At 36.5% G+C, this 16163-nt stretch overlaps 2 protein-coding genes across 2 annotated transcripts in view; one reads left to right on the top strand and one right to left on the bottom strand.

Moving 5' to 3' along the window:
• The window catches only part of LOC142351759 (serine/threonine-protein kinase 16-like), a 160952-nt gene that overhangs the window by 109734 nt on the left and 35055 nt on the right, over window positions 1-16163 (bottom strand). The gene's annotated exons all lie outside the window — the stretch shown is intronic.
• Window positions 1700-14888, top strand: LOC142351415 (cap-specific mRNA (nucleoside-2'-O-)-methyltransferase 1-like). Its single transcript, XM_075403421.1, has 7 exons — window positions 1700-2178; window positions 4667-4961; window positions 5418-5604; window positions 7570-7703; window positions 7997-8353; window positions 13068-13624; window positions 14042-14888. The coding sequence occupies exons 1-7, from the start codon at window positions 1711-1713 to the stop codon at window positions 14657-14659; spliced, it is 2616 nt and encodes an 871-aa protein (XP_075259536.1). The 5' UTR covers window positions 1700-1710; the 3' UTR covers window positions 14660-14888.

Raw genomic sequence — 16163 nt, 5'->3', positions numbered from 1 at the left:
AATGAATGACCTCAAAATTCAAGTTTTTGTATTGAATGGTTTGGATTTCTATCCGTATGTGGTCTTGGTGTTGTCACATTTTACATATCGTGTCTTTTTAAAACCACATGAAACTAACGTAATAACTTGTTCAGTAATGAAATGTATACGAGTGTGATGAAGCAAAAAATAGTGGCAAAAATATAGTGGTTTCTTAGATTTAATTGCTCTCTAACGAAGTTTGAAGCAATTATTGTAAGTGGGTCTTTTTTTTCAACATTTTTGCCTACCGTTTTTGCACTTTTCTTCTAGAACATACTTTGATTTAAAGTGACTTTTTCACGTTTGATTTATGTTTTGTGTAGTCTCAATTGCTCTAATTCCTAAATAAAGTTTGCTGCTAAAACAAAAGAGTGTGCGCGAGTGAGTATCAAAGCTGTTTTAGCTTTAAGATCTTTAGCTTTTAAGATCTTAAACTTTTATCCTGGAAATTGGGGGTTCAAATTTTTGATGGGTAGGGTTGTTTGCACCCATCAAAGCTATACCCTCTATAATAAATTGCCGTGCGTGTCGTTCGAGAGAAATTCATCCGACGCTAGCCGGTTTGTTTTAAACTGTAGTTAAAATACTCTATGCTACGTATACTTAACTATGTTTAAAAAAATGTCAACTGTAAACAAATAAAGAGACCTTTTCTGAAGCAATATAATTCGTCAATTTCGTTCTAAATTGTAAAACCTTTTCAATTTTTTTTCTCAAACAAGTGGTTGTTTCGTAACCGATGCTAAAAATTGCCCACAACTTTTTTAAAATTTAACGTAAATACGAATTATATGCGGGCGATTTATGGCTGACGATTTATGGAAATATTGCTGACGATTTATGTACAGGATCACTGATAAGAAAATTGAAAAACTTCATTTTTTCTAAAATTTTGAAGTGAAGTGTTTTGCTTATTTACGTTTCGAACATAAATTTTTCGTTGATATGATTTTATTGTAACTCCTCAAATGTAAATGATCGCTTTTCCGAAATTAAGTTAAATTTTTTCAAGAGATCTTGTTCAATTTCTTTGAAAAACTTGCTCTTAAGTGAAAAAAAGCAACACTGGTGGAAGGAGAAAGGAGAAAGGCTTCATACGCATAAGAAAACACATTTTGATCCAAAACACATACTTTTGTCTTTGCTGCATGTGGACCGAGCTTCATATTTTTTGTCTAATTTTATCTGCCTGTACTTCCAGAAATTTTAGCGTAACCAAAGAGAGTTATGGTTCACTGATTGGTTCCAATGAGTTTTTTTTTATTTTTCAGAACATCGTTTGTTAATTTTCGACTTTTTGGGGGGTGTTCTGCTTGATTTTTTGGCCTCGTTGTTATTTTATGGGTAACGTTTGTAAGCATGATTTGCATTATACCATAGTGTACCTTGTTCCACATTAAGCATTTGCAAATATCCAATTACAAATAAACGAAGCGTTTGAACTTTGCCTATTTTCAAAATTTTTGTATTTTGCGCATATTTGGATGCTCCGATCTCTTCTTGACAAAAAAACAGGAACATGACTGTAGGTTAAATCCTTGCATTATGGCAACCGTTAATTCATTGAGGAATTAATATCATAGGGATAAATATTAATCCTCTATAGGAAACGTGAGTTTTATTTATGGCTTGTACTTTTCATATGCTGAATTAAATTTTAATTGTTGCTTTCAGATTTAGATCAAATTTATGTCTCTGAAACGAGAGTTTGACTCTCACGAAGACGATGAAAGTATTGACTGGAAGCGTCAGCGAAGTGCCTTTAACAACTATTTCACGCCTTACCCTGAAGCGGACCCAAATGACGAAGTGATCCCTGCGTTAAACAGTTATAACCACACGAGTTATGATAACCACTTTGGCAATGCTGGATTTAACCATAACGATTCGGGTTATAACTCGAGAGGAACTGCTTCCAGTAGTGGTAGTGGTGGGAATAGTAGTATGTCCAGCAATTACAGCTCAATTGCTCAGAGCTTGATGAACAAAATGGGATACCGGGAGGGTAAAGGTTTGGGTAGAGAACAACAGGGCATATCCGCACCTATTGAAGCAAACGTGCAAATTGACAAGAAAGGTTTGGGTTTTGAAAGAGGAGCTTTGAGAACAAACTTTGACGCCTCTTTTGACGAGGAGGAAATCTACTGGGACAAAAAGGTGAGAATTTGAGTCGGGATTGTCACAATCTATAAATCATATTTTATGACTTTCTAATAGTAATTATAAATTTTAATGGATAGTACTTTTCTATTTTTGTCTGAACCGTCAATCAATAATGAGATCTATTTTCACCTCTCCTCCATCCCCACCTTAATGGTATTACGTCCTCCCTGTGGTAACGATCTTTTTTTTATCGTGACTGTTTTAGATATGTTTTGAGAACTGGTCCAACGTATTATTTCATTGGAGTGATTAAACATCTGAATATTTGCAAATAAATTAAGTACTTCTTGTTTCATTGCTTTCGACATCAAGAAAGAAAGAAAAAATTAATTTCTCCAATGAAAATACAAATTACTGCACAATATCATATTGCATAGGAGGGACAGACAACGGTGTTATAAACACCCGCTTTTCAGCCTAGTACAGAGTTCAGTATAAATAAAATAACAATTACTATAATTCGAAAAGAAAAAAAAAATTATACAAATTAACATTGTTTGAGAGATAGGCAATGTGACACAAAAATTAAAAATCGAATACAAATCTTGCAAGTTCGTGATTGCACACTAAAAATGAACACTTCAACTTATGGCAAAAATTAGCAATTTCGCCTGAAGTCTTCGCTTCAAAGTCCGCCGCAACAGTTTCTAGGCTTTTCAATTTATTGAATAACTTTGTTGCACGATATTTGATTGAACAGCGCTCTATTTTATTTTGCATAAATGGTGTTTGGGTAACTTAATTGCCGAACCCCTAGTTTCTCTTTACGGTATAAGTTACAAGCAAGGCATTACAAAAATTTTCTCAAGGGAGGCCACTGATAACATGAATCGGTTTTTTCGTAATAATTTAACTTTAAATTTTTTTCCGTAAAAGATAATTTGGCAGAAGCAAAGAATATTTACAGTCGCCATAGACTAAGACTCCATATTGAACAATAGACCTAATGTTTTATTCGTAATACTGTATCAACAGCTTTCTAGACACAAAATGTCTGTTTTGCGATAGTACCGCATTGCTTAACTTCCATTTTAATTTTTTAATATTGCTTCTAAAAGAAGGCTTGAAATCAACAAGTATTCAGATACTTACAAGCTGGTTTTTTTCCCCTGGAGTTAAAACAGAAATTATCTGACGCTTTAGCTGCTAAAGTGACACCCATCTGTATCGTTTTTATCTAAATTGAGCCCTAATTTATTTGAATTAGGCCACTTGCTATTATTCTGTAATTTTTTCAACTTGAATTACCTGCATTCGTACAGCAGTTAGATTTGTATCGTCTGTACCATCAAGATTTGCAAACTAAAGGTAAATCGTTTTTGTAGATAGTGAATAAAGGAGGACCAAGAATTGATCCATGTGGTACAAATTTAATGTATTCACAGCTAGACATAACTCTGACTATACTCGAGGTATGATTAAAACCATGTTATTAATCCCCTCCTTTTGATACCGTAACATTCTAACTTCTTAATCATCATGTGTGATCAATTGTATCAAAGGCTTTCCTCAGATCCAAGAAAACTGTAAATGTTTCCCTTTTTTATAAACAGTTCCCAAATTCTCCGTAAATTTAACAAGTGCATACATTCTACTGTGTTTGTTTCGGAATGCGAATTGTCTATGATAAGAACAAAGAAAATCTTTCAAAGTAAGAGTACACCCAATTTAGCATCATTTTTTGTAAACCTTGCTCCAATTAAATAATTAGTGAAATAGGCCTGTAAGTATTTTCATCCAATTTTGAACCCGATTTTTGCAAAGGAGAAACTTCTTGTTCTTTAAGCTCCTGCGGGAATTGGCCTCTGTTGAACGAAAATTTATTAAAAACCTAATGTATCAATAGTTAAGGCCCTGACACTTTTACTAAAAGATTATAAACCAAATCCTCTCCAGAGGATGATTTATTATCCCAATTTCCTTTTACGACTTTCTCCTTTGTATCTTTGAAAAGAACCATCGATTTTTGACGTCGTGGAATTTCAGGTACTTTTTGAGCATTGAGATGCTGGCTGATTTGAAACCCAGCATTCGGCTGACTAATACTGTTAGCCACAGTTTCCAGAACAGTGACCTTGGAACTGTTAACTTTACCGCTTAAATCATTTAGTAATTTATAGAATTGTCGTTTATTAACGAAGCAAGATTTTAATTTAAATAGAAGTCTTTTTTTCCTATAAGGGTGAGCAATGTTCTTCTTAATTTTGAGAGTTTCCATTTTGTTGCTGAACCATTTAGGCTGTTTTTGTTTCTCTCTACCCAGCTGTCTTAAGGGAGCAAATCTGCCTGTAACATCCAAAAACACTACTAAAGGTATTGAACGCATTTGAAGGATTAGTATACGTTGTTATTTTTTTATTTAATGCCAACTCTTTATCTAGTGCATCCAAATAGCGTTTAACTTTTTCTGCAAACTTAGTATCTCTAAAACAAAGTCTAGGGTTGCTCTTATCATCGTGAACGAGCTCTAAAATTTGTTCAGGTGGTTTGGCTATCTTCCTACATTGGCGAGATGCCAGATGATGGTACTTTGAATGACTGGATGGAGTTTGGAGATCGGAAGTTGACAATTGACGATGAAGATCTCTTCTGCGATCGGGATCTCCTCAACAAAATGCTCGACTTGAAGTCTGAGTTTGACAGGCTGGATAATAAGCAATTGATGAAAGCGAGAAGCAGAGCGAACCCTTACGAGGAGTTGAAGAATGCCATTTTCCAGAATAGAGCAGCTCTCAAAATGGCTGATATGGACTATGCGACTGGCTTCATTTTTTCAGGTACTTTAACTTGCGTGATTGATTTCTTGAGTTCCAACTGTTGACTGATGTCCGCTGAAAAACTCAGGGAGGGATGAAGTTAGCAACAGCTGCATAACTTAGACCACTTTTTCATACTTTTTTTCTGGTCACTGTTATATGAAGTGGCGGAAAATAGTGGTGTAATCAGATACAGAAGTGACGTAAGTTATGCAACTGTTGTGGCCGCAAGGAGAGGTGATTAGAAGCATTACGACGCAGTTGTTTTCGCCCTCTCGAAGTCAATCAAGAACTCAGATTATCCTCGATGATGATAACAACCGTGTGGTAATATAAACTCTTCACTAAAATGGGCGCTAGACAACAGTTCCTTTATAGTTAAGCGTTTTTTAGTCTTAGAACTGAATGTCCGCTTATAGCGGCAGAACATATCAATGTAATGTAATTTTTAAAAATATTTTTGCATTTGGTTTCCAGAGCCGAAGCACCCAAATGGGGAGCCAATGTTGAGTGGCGACCAACCAGACCTGCTCCTGTTTGTGGATGTGTGCGCAGGTCCAGGAGGGTTCACAGAGTACCTCACGTGGCGTAGAGGCTGGCGCTGCAAGGGTTGGGGTCTGACGCTTAAGAACCCGGACAGTGGAAGTGATTTTAAACTGGACAGGTAAATACCTTTATATGTGGATGTTGATGGGACTAAGGTGTTATTTGCGTACTCCTTTGCGTTGTCCAATTGCTTGTTCATTAAATCAAATTTAATCAAGAATTTTCAGTATTTTTTTCCTGAAATAGCTTCTAGATATATAGGAAATGACACGTGATATAGAAATTTATTAAGTTACCTAATTTAGCTGTTTTAGGTTTGTGAACATAATAATTCCTCGCCGTAAGAGCAAAGCTGAGTATTGAGAGAGCTGTTATAGCTGTAAGCTGAGCGGAGCTATATTGTGGTGCTCTTGGTTTTTTACAATTCAAAGAATTTGAATTGTATTGGGGCGCTGTCTTTTAAGATCTGTTCACAGATTTTCATGATTTTTGAAGTCAAATCGGAGTAGTGATTTTGGTCACGCCGAAACAGGAAGTGGGGCGAAAAAGCGAGTGGTTTTGCGGCATGAAATGTTTTAACTCTAATTTTAAAATTTCAAAATAGAGTGAGAAAACGGTGTTTGAACAAAAATTTACTTTCTCGCTATTGATTTTTTGTTCACATGCGGCAATTTCACTTTGATTTTTACTGTTTTTTTATATTTTTGGATCGGATTTTTTTCTTAATGGTTTTCTCAATCCATTCATAGTTTAAACCAAATTTCCCTTTTTCGCTATTGGTTTTATGTTCACATGCGGCATATTTTAACTTTGATTTTCTGTTTTTTTTTTAAATTTTTTGATCTGATTTTTAGAAATGGTTTTCCCAGTTCACTCACAGTCCCTACTAGGTCTAGTCTTTTGTTTAGTCATTGAAAATTCTTTTAATTGTACTTCGAAACTTGTCCTGTTATTACAATTCAAAGAATTTGAATTGTATTGGGGCGTTGTCTTTTTTTTTAAGATCTGTTCACACATTTTCATGATTTTTGAAGTCAAATTGGCGTAGTGATTATGGTCACGCCGAAACAGGAAGTGGAGCGAAAAAGCAAGTGGTTTTGCGGCGTGAAATTTTTTCGCTCTAAATTTAAGTAGAGTGAGAACGGTGTTTGAACAAAAATTCGCTTTCTCCTACTGGTTTTTTGTTCACATGCGGCAATTTCACTTTGATTTTTACTGTTTTTCCGATTTTTTGGATCGGATTTTTTTCTAAACGGTTTTCCCAATCCATTCATAGTCCGTTCACGGTCTAGTTTTCTGTTTAGTCAATGAAAAGTCTTTTAATTGTGCGTCAGGACTTGTCCTGCTATGTTTTTTTTCCTTCGTCTGACGCTCTTTTTCGTTTTACATTTGTTCACACAGCAAAGCTGAAAAAGTCAAATTTTCTGATCGACTTCTTCCTCTCACTAACGGCGTTTGCGCGCGTGAGGTCATTTCTCATTCTCTCTCTAGCAAAGGTTTTAAGATCATTTGCGTGATTAGATTTTGATCATACCTGACTTACCTCACTCAATAAAATGACTTTTGCACTTTAAAACTAAGTTTAATTTGATTTAGCTCAAGATCAGAGGAACTTATATGTGGGGCACGCAAGTCTATTATACGGCACGTAAGTCAATTCGCTGCTATTCCGGCAGTCTGCCGGCTATGTTTACATTTGAGATAAAACTAATATAAGTGTCGTATAACAAAGAGAAGAAGCAGTCATCTGAGTTTCCGGTCGAAATGTTGTAATGCGACCTGTAGTACTGTTTGACTCGAAGAGAAGTTAGAAACTTAGGAGGCAAAGTAAGTAAAAGTTGGGGGAAAAGTTAACTATTTTCGTCTTTGAGAGAACTCACAGATAAAGTCAAGAACCCCCCCGCCCAGGAAAATTAATTTTTAACCATATTTCTACCCTCTCATCGCGGGTGGACTTCCTTTTGCTCTCCTTTCCGAAACCCTCAAGGAATTGTTGAGATTAATTTTTGGAACTGGAGTTTTTACTGTTGTGCTGAAGTAGCTGATTTTTTGGCTGAGATATTCAAATTAATCTCACTTGTAGGTTTATGGCTGGGTCATCAGACAGTTTTGAGCCCTATTACGGAGTGGATGGGGCTAATGGAGATGGTGACATTCTCAAGACAGAGAACATCGATGAGTTCAGATCACACGTCCTCAAACATTCCATTCCAGAAGGTCCCATTTTTAAAATCTATGTCTTCGGCTGTCCCTGAAAGTGAATTCAGTTTTTTAATTAGTTTGAAAATTTCCTAGCTAGTTTTATTGTTAATCAAATGCTTTTCGTGAAATAATCTTGACGACAGAACGAGGTTCAATGAATTAGAATGGTAACAATTTCTACTAAAAGTTATCTAACAAAAATTTACTTTCCTTTTTGCTGTTATAATTGTGAATAAATTTGCACTAGGAGAAGTAAAAACTACATAGCTGGAAAATCCGTACGGATTGATTAGTCTTTGATTGTTCAGGCGGAGTTCACACAGCCATGGCAGATGGTGGATTCTCGGTGGAAGGACAGGAAAACATCCAGGAGATCCTTAGCAAACACCTCATCATGTGTCAGATCTTGACCGCTTTAAGCGTACTTTGCAAAGGAGGCAACTTCACTTGCAAGCTTTTCGATTGCTTCACACTATTCACTGCCAGTCTAGCTTACCTGTGTCACATGTGTTTTGAGGCAGTTGGTGTTTATAAGCCTATTACAAGCCGACCGGCCAACTCTGAACGCTACCTTATGTGTAGGGGTTACAAGGGTCAGGATGTCTGTGCAAGTATTATATCGCACTTGAGAAGTACCTCGGATAATCTGCGCAGTTTAGGCAAAAGTAAGTGTCACGTTATCTAATTAGATATTAACATGAATTAATGCGATAATTGATTGCTCATAGGCAAGGTTTGTTGTGCTGGTCTGGGTTCCGTTTAATGCTTTCGAACGAAGTCAAAGCCATTGTAGCTAAGTGGAGAGATGTTTGACGGTTATCCTGGAGGTTCTGGGTCCGAACAACTGCGGGGTCAGTGGTTGTTTGCACCCATAAAACATTTCTAGGCAACACCCATCTAATTAAATTTTCCGCCTGTCGTTCGAGAGCAATTCATCGGACATTAGTCGTTTGTTTTTGCTCTAAGCTTCCACGAAGGCATGTGAAGAACTATGTATCAGTCTGACTGTAAAGCCAATATTGCCTGTAAAAATTGCGGCGGAAGAAAATATCATTAAGTGCTCACAAACGAAGTCTGCTACAATTATAGCCGCGAAGCGATACCGAGATATTAGAGATCTCACCGTAGATTTTTTTATACGTCTGCATGAATGATTTCCTGCACCCATTTGACGTGTCATTTTTCAATAACTTCTACCGCTTTTCTACTGAATTTGCGCGTGTGTGACGTCATTTCTCATTGTGTTTGTTATTAATAGCCGCGAAGCGATAGCGGCTATTATTGGGGACATCGTGGTTTTTTTACAATTCAAAGAATTTGAATTGTATTGGGGCGCTGTCTTTTTTTTTAAGATCTGTTCACACATTTTCATGATTTTTGAAGTCAAATTGGAGTGGTGATTTTGGTCACGCCGAAACAGGAAATGGAGCGAAAAAGCGAGTGGTTTTGCGGCGTGAATTTTTTTCGATCTAATTTTAAAGTAGAGTGAGAAAACAGTGTTTGAACAAAAGTTCGGTTTCTCGGTAGTGGTTTTTTGTTCACATGCGGCAGTTTCACTCTGATTTTTACTGTTTTTTCGATTTTTTGGATCGGATTTTTTTCTGAATGGTTTTCCCAATCCATTCACAGCTCATTCTGGACCTAGTTTTTTGTTAGAATCAAAATTACATATCTCACTAGTTGTTTTTTGTTCTCCCTAGCAGCATTTTGACATTGATTTTCTGTTTTTTTTTGTTTTTTTCATCCGATTTTTTTAGAAATGGTTTTCCCAATTCACCCATTGTTCGTTCTAGGTCTAGTCAATGAAAATTCTTTGAATTGTACGTCAGGACTTGTCCTGCTATGTTTTTTAATTCGTCGTCTCCATCGATGATTCCTACGACCTGACTTCTTGGAATTGACTTCTTGGAATTGACTTCAGTGACTTCTATTGTTTTGCAGTTAAAATTTATGTACGTGACGTCGTTTCTGCTTTTAGGTCAATTGCGTGACTTACCTCACTCAAAAAAATGACTTCTGAACTCACTTATGGAACTTTAATTTTTTATGAAGATTTACTAATTAATAGCGTGCATCTAAGTAGTGCCAATCTTGTATGCCCTAATTCGTGATTATTAGTCTTGAGTTTTTGATTTCGAATATCAATTTTGAAATAGCTATTTAAGGGCTTTTTCCTTATAGAACGTATGTGTCAAAAAATTGACAGTCCGAAGCTAACCCAAAAAGTCTTGTGGTCTATTAAAGGACTGGTGGTCGATCTGTCTATCTTATTTCTTTAGGTGTTTCAATTCATGGAAGGCCACGAGTGTCTATCGCGGCCATTTTCCGGCAATCTGCCGGCTATGTTTTTTTAGTCAATAGCATGATATTTTTTCTATCCGACGCTCTCGAGACTTACCTCACTGAAAAAATTACTTCGGCACGCCAGAAAAACATCTATACGTCGTCTCGAAAACATCTATATTCAGTCAATGGAGTGATCCAATATAGAACTCGTTTGCTCTGTTGGTTTCTGTTGCTTGCTTGAAATTTTTGAAAATGTGGAATAATTTGTCACCTAAGAAAATACCCCTTTGTTTCGGCACCCATCTGCTGCAATGATCTTGCTTGACATTTGTTTGTTTTTACAACAGGTCTGAGCAGTCTATTTAGCGGATTTTTTCCGTCAATCTGCCGGCTATGTTGTAGTCGTGTCTTTTTAGTAAATTTTTTTTAGTTTTTTTTGCATTGTGAGAAATATTGCTAGTGTCATTATAATAATTGTTTCATTAGAATCGAAGTGATAGTTGAGTAAAGCTATGTTCCTGTTGTGTGCGTCTCTCATTTGTATGTTCTACAAGAGCTTAAGAGAGAAATTCGATTCTGCTCTGCCGCGGGCTCTTTGCTTGCTGTAAGTGTATATTAGGTTACTCCTTTTTGGCTAGTTGAGTTAATGTACTAAAATGAGGATAATAAGCTGCGTGAAACCCTTGATAACGAGTATATAAATACATTAGTCTTTTAGCCTTTAAGCGTTTGTGATCGTAGTGTCGGGTCTCAGTCAGATTTTATCTGTTATCGGTAAAAGTTCACTGGTGTACCGGTGAGAGCTAAGGTGAGCCATAACCGAAGTGAGCGGAAGTCCAACACTAATCAAGGAGGCTTTAAAGATAGTTTTCTGGTTATTAGCTACGTTGTGTAGCTACTTCTCATTGTGTTTGTTATTAATAGCCGCGAAGCGATAGCGGCTATTATTGGGGACATCGTGGTTTTTTTACAATTCAAAGAATTTGAATTGTATTGGGGCGCTGTCTTTTTTTTTAAGATCTGTTCACACATTTTCATGATTTCTGAAGTCAAATTGGAGTAGTGATTTTGGTCACGCCGAAACTGGAAATGGAGCGAAAATTCGAGTGGTTTTGCGGTGTGAATTTTTTTCGCTCTAATTTTAAAGTAGAGTGAGAAAACGGTGTTTGAACAAAAATTCGCTTTTTCGCTAGTGATTTTTTGTTCACATGCGGCAATTTCACTTTGATTTTTACTGTTTTTTCAATTTTTTGGATAGGATTTTTTCCTAAATGGTTATCCCAATCCATTCATAGTCCGTTCTAGGTCTAGTTTTCTGTTAAGTCAATGAAAATTCTTTGAATTGTACTTCAGGACTTGTCCTGCTATGTTTTTTTATTTCGTCATGATTTTTGTTACGACCATATGACTTCACAGCCATTTTTTGTTCATTCGTTCATGCAATTTCAACTGAATTGCATGTGTGACGTCATTTTTCGCTCTTTGTGGAGCGAGTTTTTTGTTCATGCGCGTGATTAAATTTTTGGTCACATTTGACTTACCTCACTCTCAAAAATGACTTCCTCACTTTGAAATTGACTTTTATTTACTTTAATTCAAAGAGATAGGGTCAAATGGGTGTGTATCACTCTAAATGAAGGTTATTTGAGATCAGCTAATAGAGGCAGCAATAACTTATACAGATTTTTAATCAAAATATAACAGATCAGCCTTCAATGAAAAGACGAATTTTTTTGGTCTGTCTTTTTTACTGTTTTTTAGACTGCCGATCTACGAATCTATTGCGGCTATTTTTGACAATCTGCCAGCTGTTTTTTTAATTTGTTGAGTAATTTTTGGTCGGCTGAGTATATGACAACTGAGTTAGGTAAACTGAGTCAGATCAACTGAGTGTATGTCACTATAGTTGAAGGTTATTTGAGTGAAGCTGAATGAAACGACAGGCGTTATAAAATGTCCTCTAAATTAAACTCCAAAACCTCAGCAATTAGTAAAATTGACTTCTCAAGGATGCTGGCTGAAACTGTTTAACAAACCCGTTTTTCAAACCAAGCCTTTTTTGCAGATTCAGTAAAATTTAGGTGCCCAAAACTGCCGGCTCCTTGAATCGTTTTAGTCACTCGAAAAGACAAGGAGGATGAACCAATTACAATCTTTAAAAAGGTGTTGAAAGTAATGAAGATCTTCATTCTTACAAAACTTCTGGCTGTTCATAGTATGGTAAGTATCTCATGTTTTTGCCTAATGACTTCTAATTCCTTAAAATGACGTATATTCAAATAGTACGTGACTTTTAGAAATTACCTTTGACTCGACTCCGCGCGCTCCGCTCAAATCCTTAAAGTAAATTTTGTTTTTTTTGTATGTTTTACATTTGTGCCCAGTACGTTATGCATCCCCAGTTGCAGAGCACATGCCATTAGATAAAAAAGGATTGTTAAAATAAGTCCACGTGCTTTTAGGGGTGCAATATGTACCCTTCTGAGATGGGGGCATAAGTGAAAAACAATCATTTTGTATACATTTCTTTTTAATTGCTCTCATACAAAGTTTTTAGCAATTATATTAGTCCTGCTGGAATTTTAAATGCGATTTTGCACACTGCCGACTTTGAGTCTGATAGTGTATTTTTTTCATGTGCATGTTTGACTTTTCGTCCTCCAAAACGGAAAAGCTGGTAAAGGGGCATGGCCTTAAGTCGCTGAGCAGTTCTCTTACAGCCTTACTGGTCTCTTTGTAAGTGATTCCCCCCAAAAACTGTTGAGGAGACATAATTTCACGTGAAGGGCGGATCTTAGTGTTTTGTCAACCCCTCCCCTTTTCGAACTCCTCATTCATCCCGTAACCCTCCCTTCCCCACCTCCTCTTCGCTCGCATTCATCGTGAAGTGCAATTCGTTTGACCTCCCTTATTCCCCACCCCATCGATGCACACCCCCCCCCCCCCCCCAATCGAGCTTAAGCTAGCCTAGCAGTGCTGCAGCGAGCTGACAAAGCCAACCGCTCGGCAGTCGTCTGAGAGCCATTCGCCCCATGTTAGTTGGTTGTATTTCTCAAGGTTTATCTTGGCTCTTAAACTGCTCTTTGATTTCAGACTGTGAAGAATTTCCACAGCAGGATGTTCTATCACTCGTTCCATACGAACAAATGTCCAATGAATTCACACAATACCTGACGGAGTCAAACAATGAGATCCTAGTGCAACAAGTTGCTGCTCTACGCAAAGTTATCCAGTTCATCAAAAATCCGAACTTGGTCGAAACAAGGCAGGATGAAATCCGCGATCGATATCTGGAAAAATGGAAAATTCCAAACATTCCAAGGAAGGAAAGCACCAAAGTGGGAGCTGTTGCAAAATTCCAAGAAATGTGTTCAGGTCAAAACATCCCGTTTTCTGGAACAAAGACTGGCGATTTGTCGGTTAAATTGACCAAAGATAATTTCAGAAATGTGCTCAATTCAGTACATGAGTACCGTTTTTCGTTCGTTGGATCGTCTTTGCCGAGGGAAGTGTGGTTGAGTGAGGGTGGACAAGTTATTCACAGGTCGACTGATTTGGAACATTGGAGTCGAATTGACGGCCACTACAAGATTGAGCTGCCGAAAGATACCATCATCGAGGTTGAAAGAGTTCAAGAGCATAAAATTGAGGTAAAGGTTAAATTCTAATTCTCCATGCTCATTTTTCCAGGAGCTTATATGAACAAAATAATGAGCGTCTATTGATAATCCCCGTGAATTTAAATTTGATACATCTAATCAAACTAGTAAGATATTAAGTTTTAGATAAAACATAGGATGCTTTAGCCAGATTCTTTGGTCATGCTTTTTATAGTAAAACTAGACTAGACATCATTTTGATGAGACCTTGCTAAAATGCCTATTTGTTTGGAACATGTATAGCGATGCTGCAAGTGTAAATATATTAACATTTTCTCACCATGAATCTTAAACAAGATCTTATCAAAAAATATTTCTATTGTTTCCGAATCAAACTTATCCACTGGCATAGTTGAAATCACGCGGGCTTATTTGGGTGGAGGAGTTATACATATTATTTATTTTCAGGAACAAGGCTCAAAGAGTGAGAAACAGGACAAATCTCGGGTTATTCACATTACAGACGTGGTAGCAGTTGGAGGTCAAATGGTCGAAAACAAACCGTTCAAAGAGCGACTTGTTTTTGCGGAACAGCTTGCTCGAGCAGTCTCGAAACCCAGCATTGAGTCCAGGTGTAAACTACGAGTTAAGGAGTTGATTAGACTCGAACATCTTGAAGAGAAATTGAATCTTTTGAAACGTCGAAAGCTAACGGTGCCTTCGCCACGTACAGAGTTGTGCGTTGACTTGCCGGAAGGATTTTTCTATCAATGTCACGGAATCAGAGTTGTGAGAATTTTGAAGAACACGTACTCTATGATCATATCAAAATCGACATGTAAATTCTACTTTTTCGACAAGAGAACGGGAGCTTCTCAATATGAATGGCCAAGCGCAGCATCGTCATCATTTTGGGATTGTAAGCAAAATTGTTTGAAGTGGGTCAAAGAGCCCGGAGTACAGTTTAGTCTGGACGAGGAGCATAGAGCGCCCGATTTGCTTTCACGAACTGAGTTGCTTGATCACTTGAGGTATCTTAAAAGTGGTGAGAATAAAAGCTCTCCGCCTAAAGTATCAAAAACATAGCTGTCTCATTGCTTATGAATTGTGAGAAAATTTCTGTTTTGGAAAGCCGTATTTTGAAATTTTATCAATTTGTTGGGAGCTGATGGAGATATTGAATTAGGAATGAGAATTGAGTTTATTCTGGCTTGAAATTAGCACTTGCGTAAAATATCAACTGAATTTCAAATATATCGTTGGTCGTGCTTTAATATTGATAACTGTTTCAATTAAAATTGTATCAATCTTAAAACCTTTTGATACAAAAGTTACTGTATAGCAAAATCTGCCCGTGCATCTTTGAGTAGAGTACTGGATGCCTTTCAAAATTGTTTTTGAGTGACGTAATGTTAACAAGGTGCCGGCTCTTCAATGCATTGTCCCGCCTTTTCGCCTCTATTGATTTCACTCCCTATTATATCACTCCGATTTTAAATCTTAGTATAATTGTTCCGACCCCTCAAATGGGTTCCGACCCCTCAAACTATATACTCAAATGGGTTTTGTTCAGACAATTTTTGCCGATCGATATATTCATCGTAGAGAGTTGAGAATGGTATCATTAGAAAGCTCGTCCAGCGTAGAATATGGAATTAAAAAGATTTTTTTTTAATTTTCGTTTTTTCAGGGAGTTATCGAGGTTTAAACTTCTGAGAAAAGTAGAGTGAATTTCGTTGGTTTATTCACATTTTCCGGAATTTTTGCCAAAATGTTGTCAATTTTGCTAAAAAATTTGTTAAACTTTTGAAGAAAAGTGTTTTTGATTTTAATTTCAAAGACGCAAAATACTGTCGACTATTTTTATATAGATTTTTTGTTCAAAGTTTTTGGCGAAATTTTTCAAAATTCAGACTTTTCATCAAAAACAGCACGAAATAAGATTCTTTAGTCCACTTAGATTAAATTTACCGGAAGTACACCCCCAAATACCACTAATCCAATCTTTATTGACTCAGAACGGGGCTATTCCTTCTTCAACCCTCGTTGAGAGTGCTCTGTAATTAAAAATTTTGCCTTTTTTTGCGAACTTCAATCGATGATTATCAAAAACTCTAATTTTTTTTTCACTAATAAAATATCTATATCGAAAACGTTCGAAAAATTAGGTGTTCCTAATGGGCGAACAGAATTAGCGAGCTACTTTTGGACCAATCTTGAACTGTTACAATCCAAAAAGAAATCAGATTGTAATCAGTTGGTCTTTTTTAATGAAAAAATGGATTTTCTATTTGCTTTTTTCTATTTGCTAAAGAACAAAACATTTCAAATCACAGCTCAGTAGTGATAGCTCCTATTGAAGAATAGGCAGCTCCAAAGTAAAAATAATCTAGTTTTTAGTTGAAAGCTTATGGTCGTTTTGACTTTAATAAATTTGATTTTAAAATAAACAATGGCTTATTGAACTATGCCTCATTTTTTTTCTTAATTTGGTCAACTTGTAGCTGAGTGTCAGCAAAGAAAGAATGCTTCTTTCTACTGATCTAAAATTTAATCTCTATTGCGGTTTTTCACCTTAAGTTTTGGTTTT

This window comes from Convolutriloba macropyga, chromosome 13, assembly GCF_964194025.1.
Source record: "Convolutriloba macropyga chromosome 13, txConMacr16.3, whole genome shotgun sequence".
Lineage (NCBI taxonomy): Eukaryota > Metazoa > Xenacoelomorpha > Acoela > Convolutidae > Convolutriloba > Convolutriloba macropyga.
The sequence above is the reverse complement of the archived record's forward strand: the minus strand, read 5'-3'. Positions and strand labels throughout refer to the sequence as shown.

Coding starts and splice junctions, on each gene's coding strand:
- LOC142351415 (XM_075403421.1), top strand. CDS start 1,711: ATGTCTCTGAAACGAGAGTTTGACTCTCACGAAGACGATGAAAGTATT. Junction 2,179..4,666: donor AAATCTACTGGGACAAAAAG/GTGAGAATTTGA, acceptor AAATTTGTTCAG/GTGGTTTGGCTATCTTCCTA. Junction 8,354..13,067: donor TCTGCGCAGTTTAGGCAAAA/GTAAGTGTCACG, acceptor CTTTGATTTCAG/ACTGTGAAGAATTTCCACAG.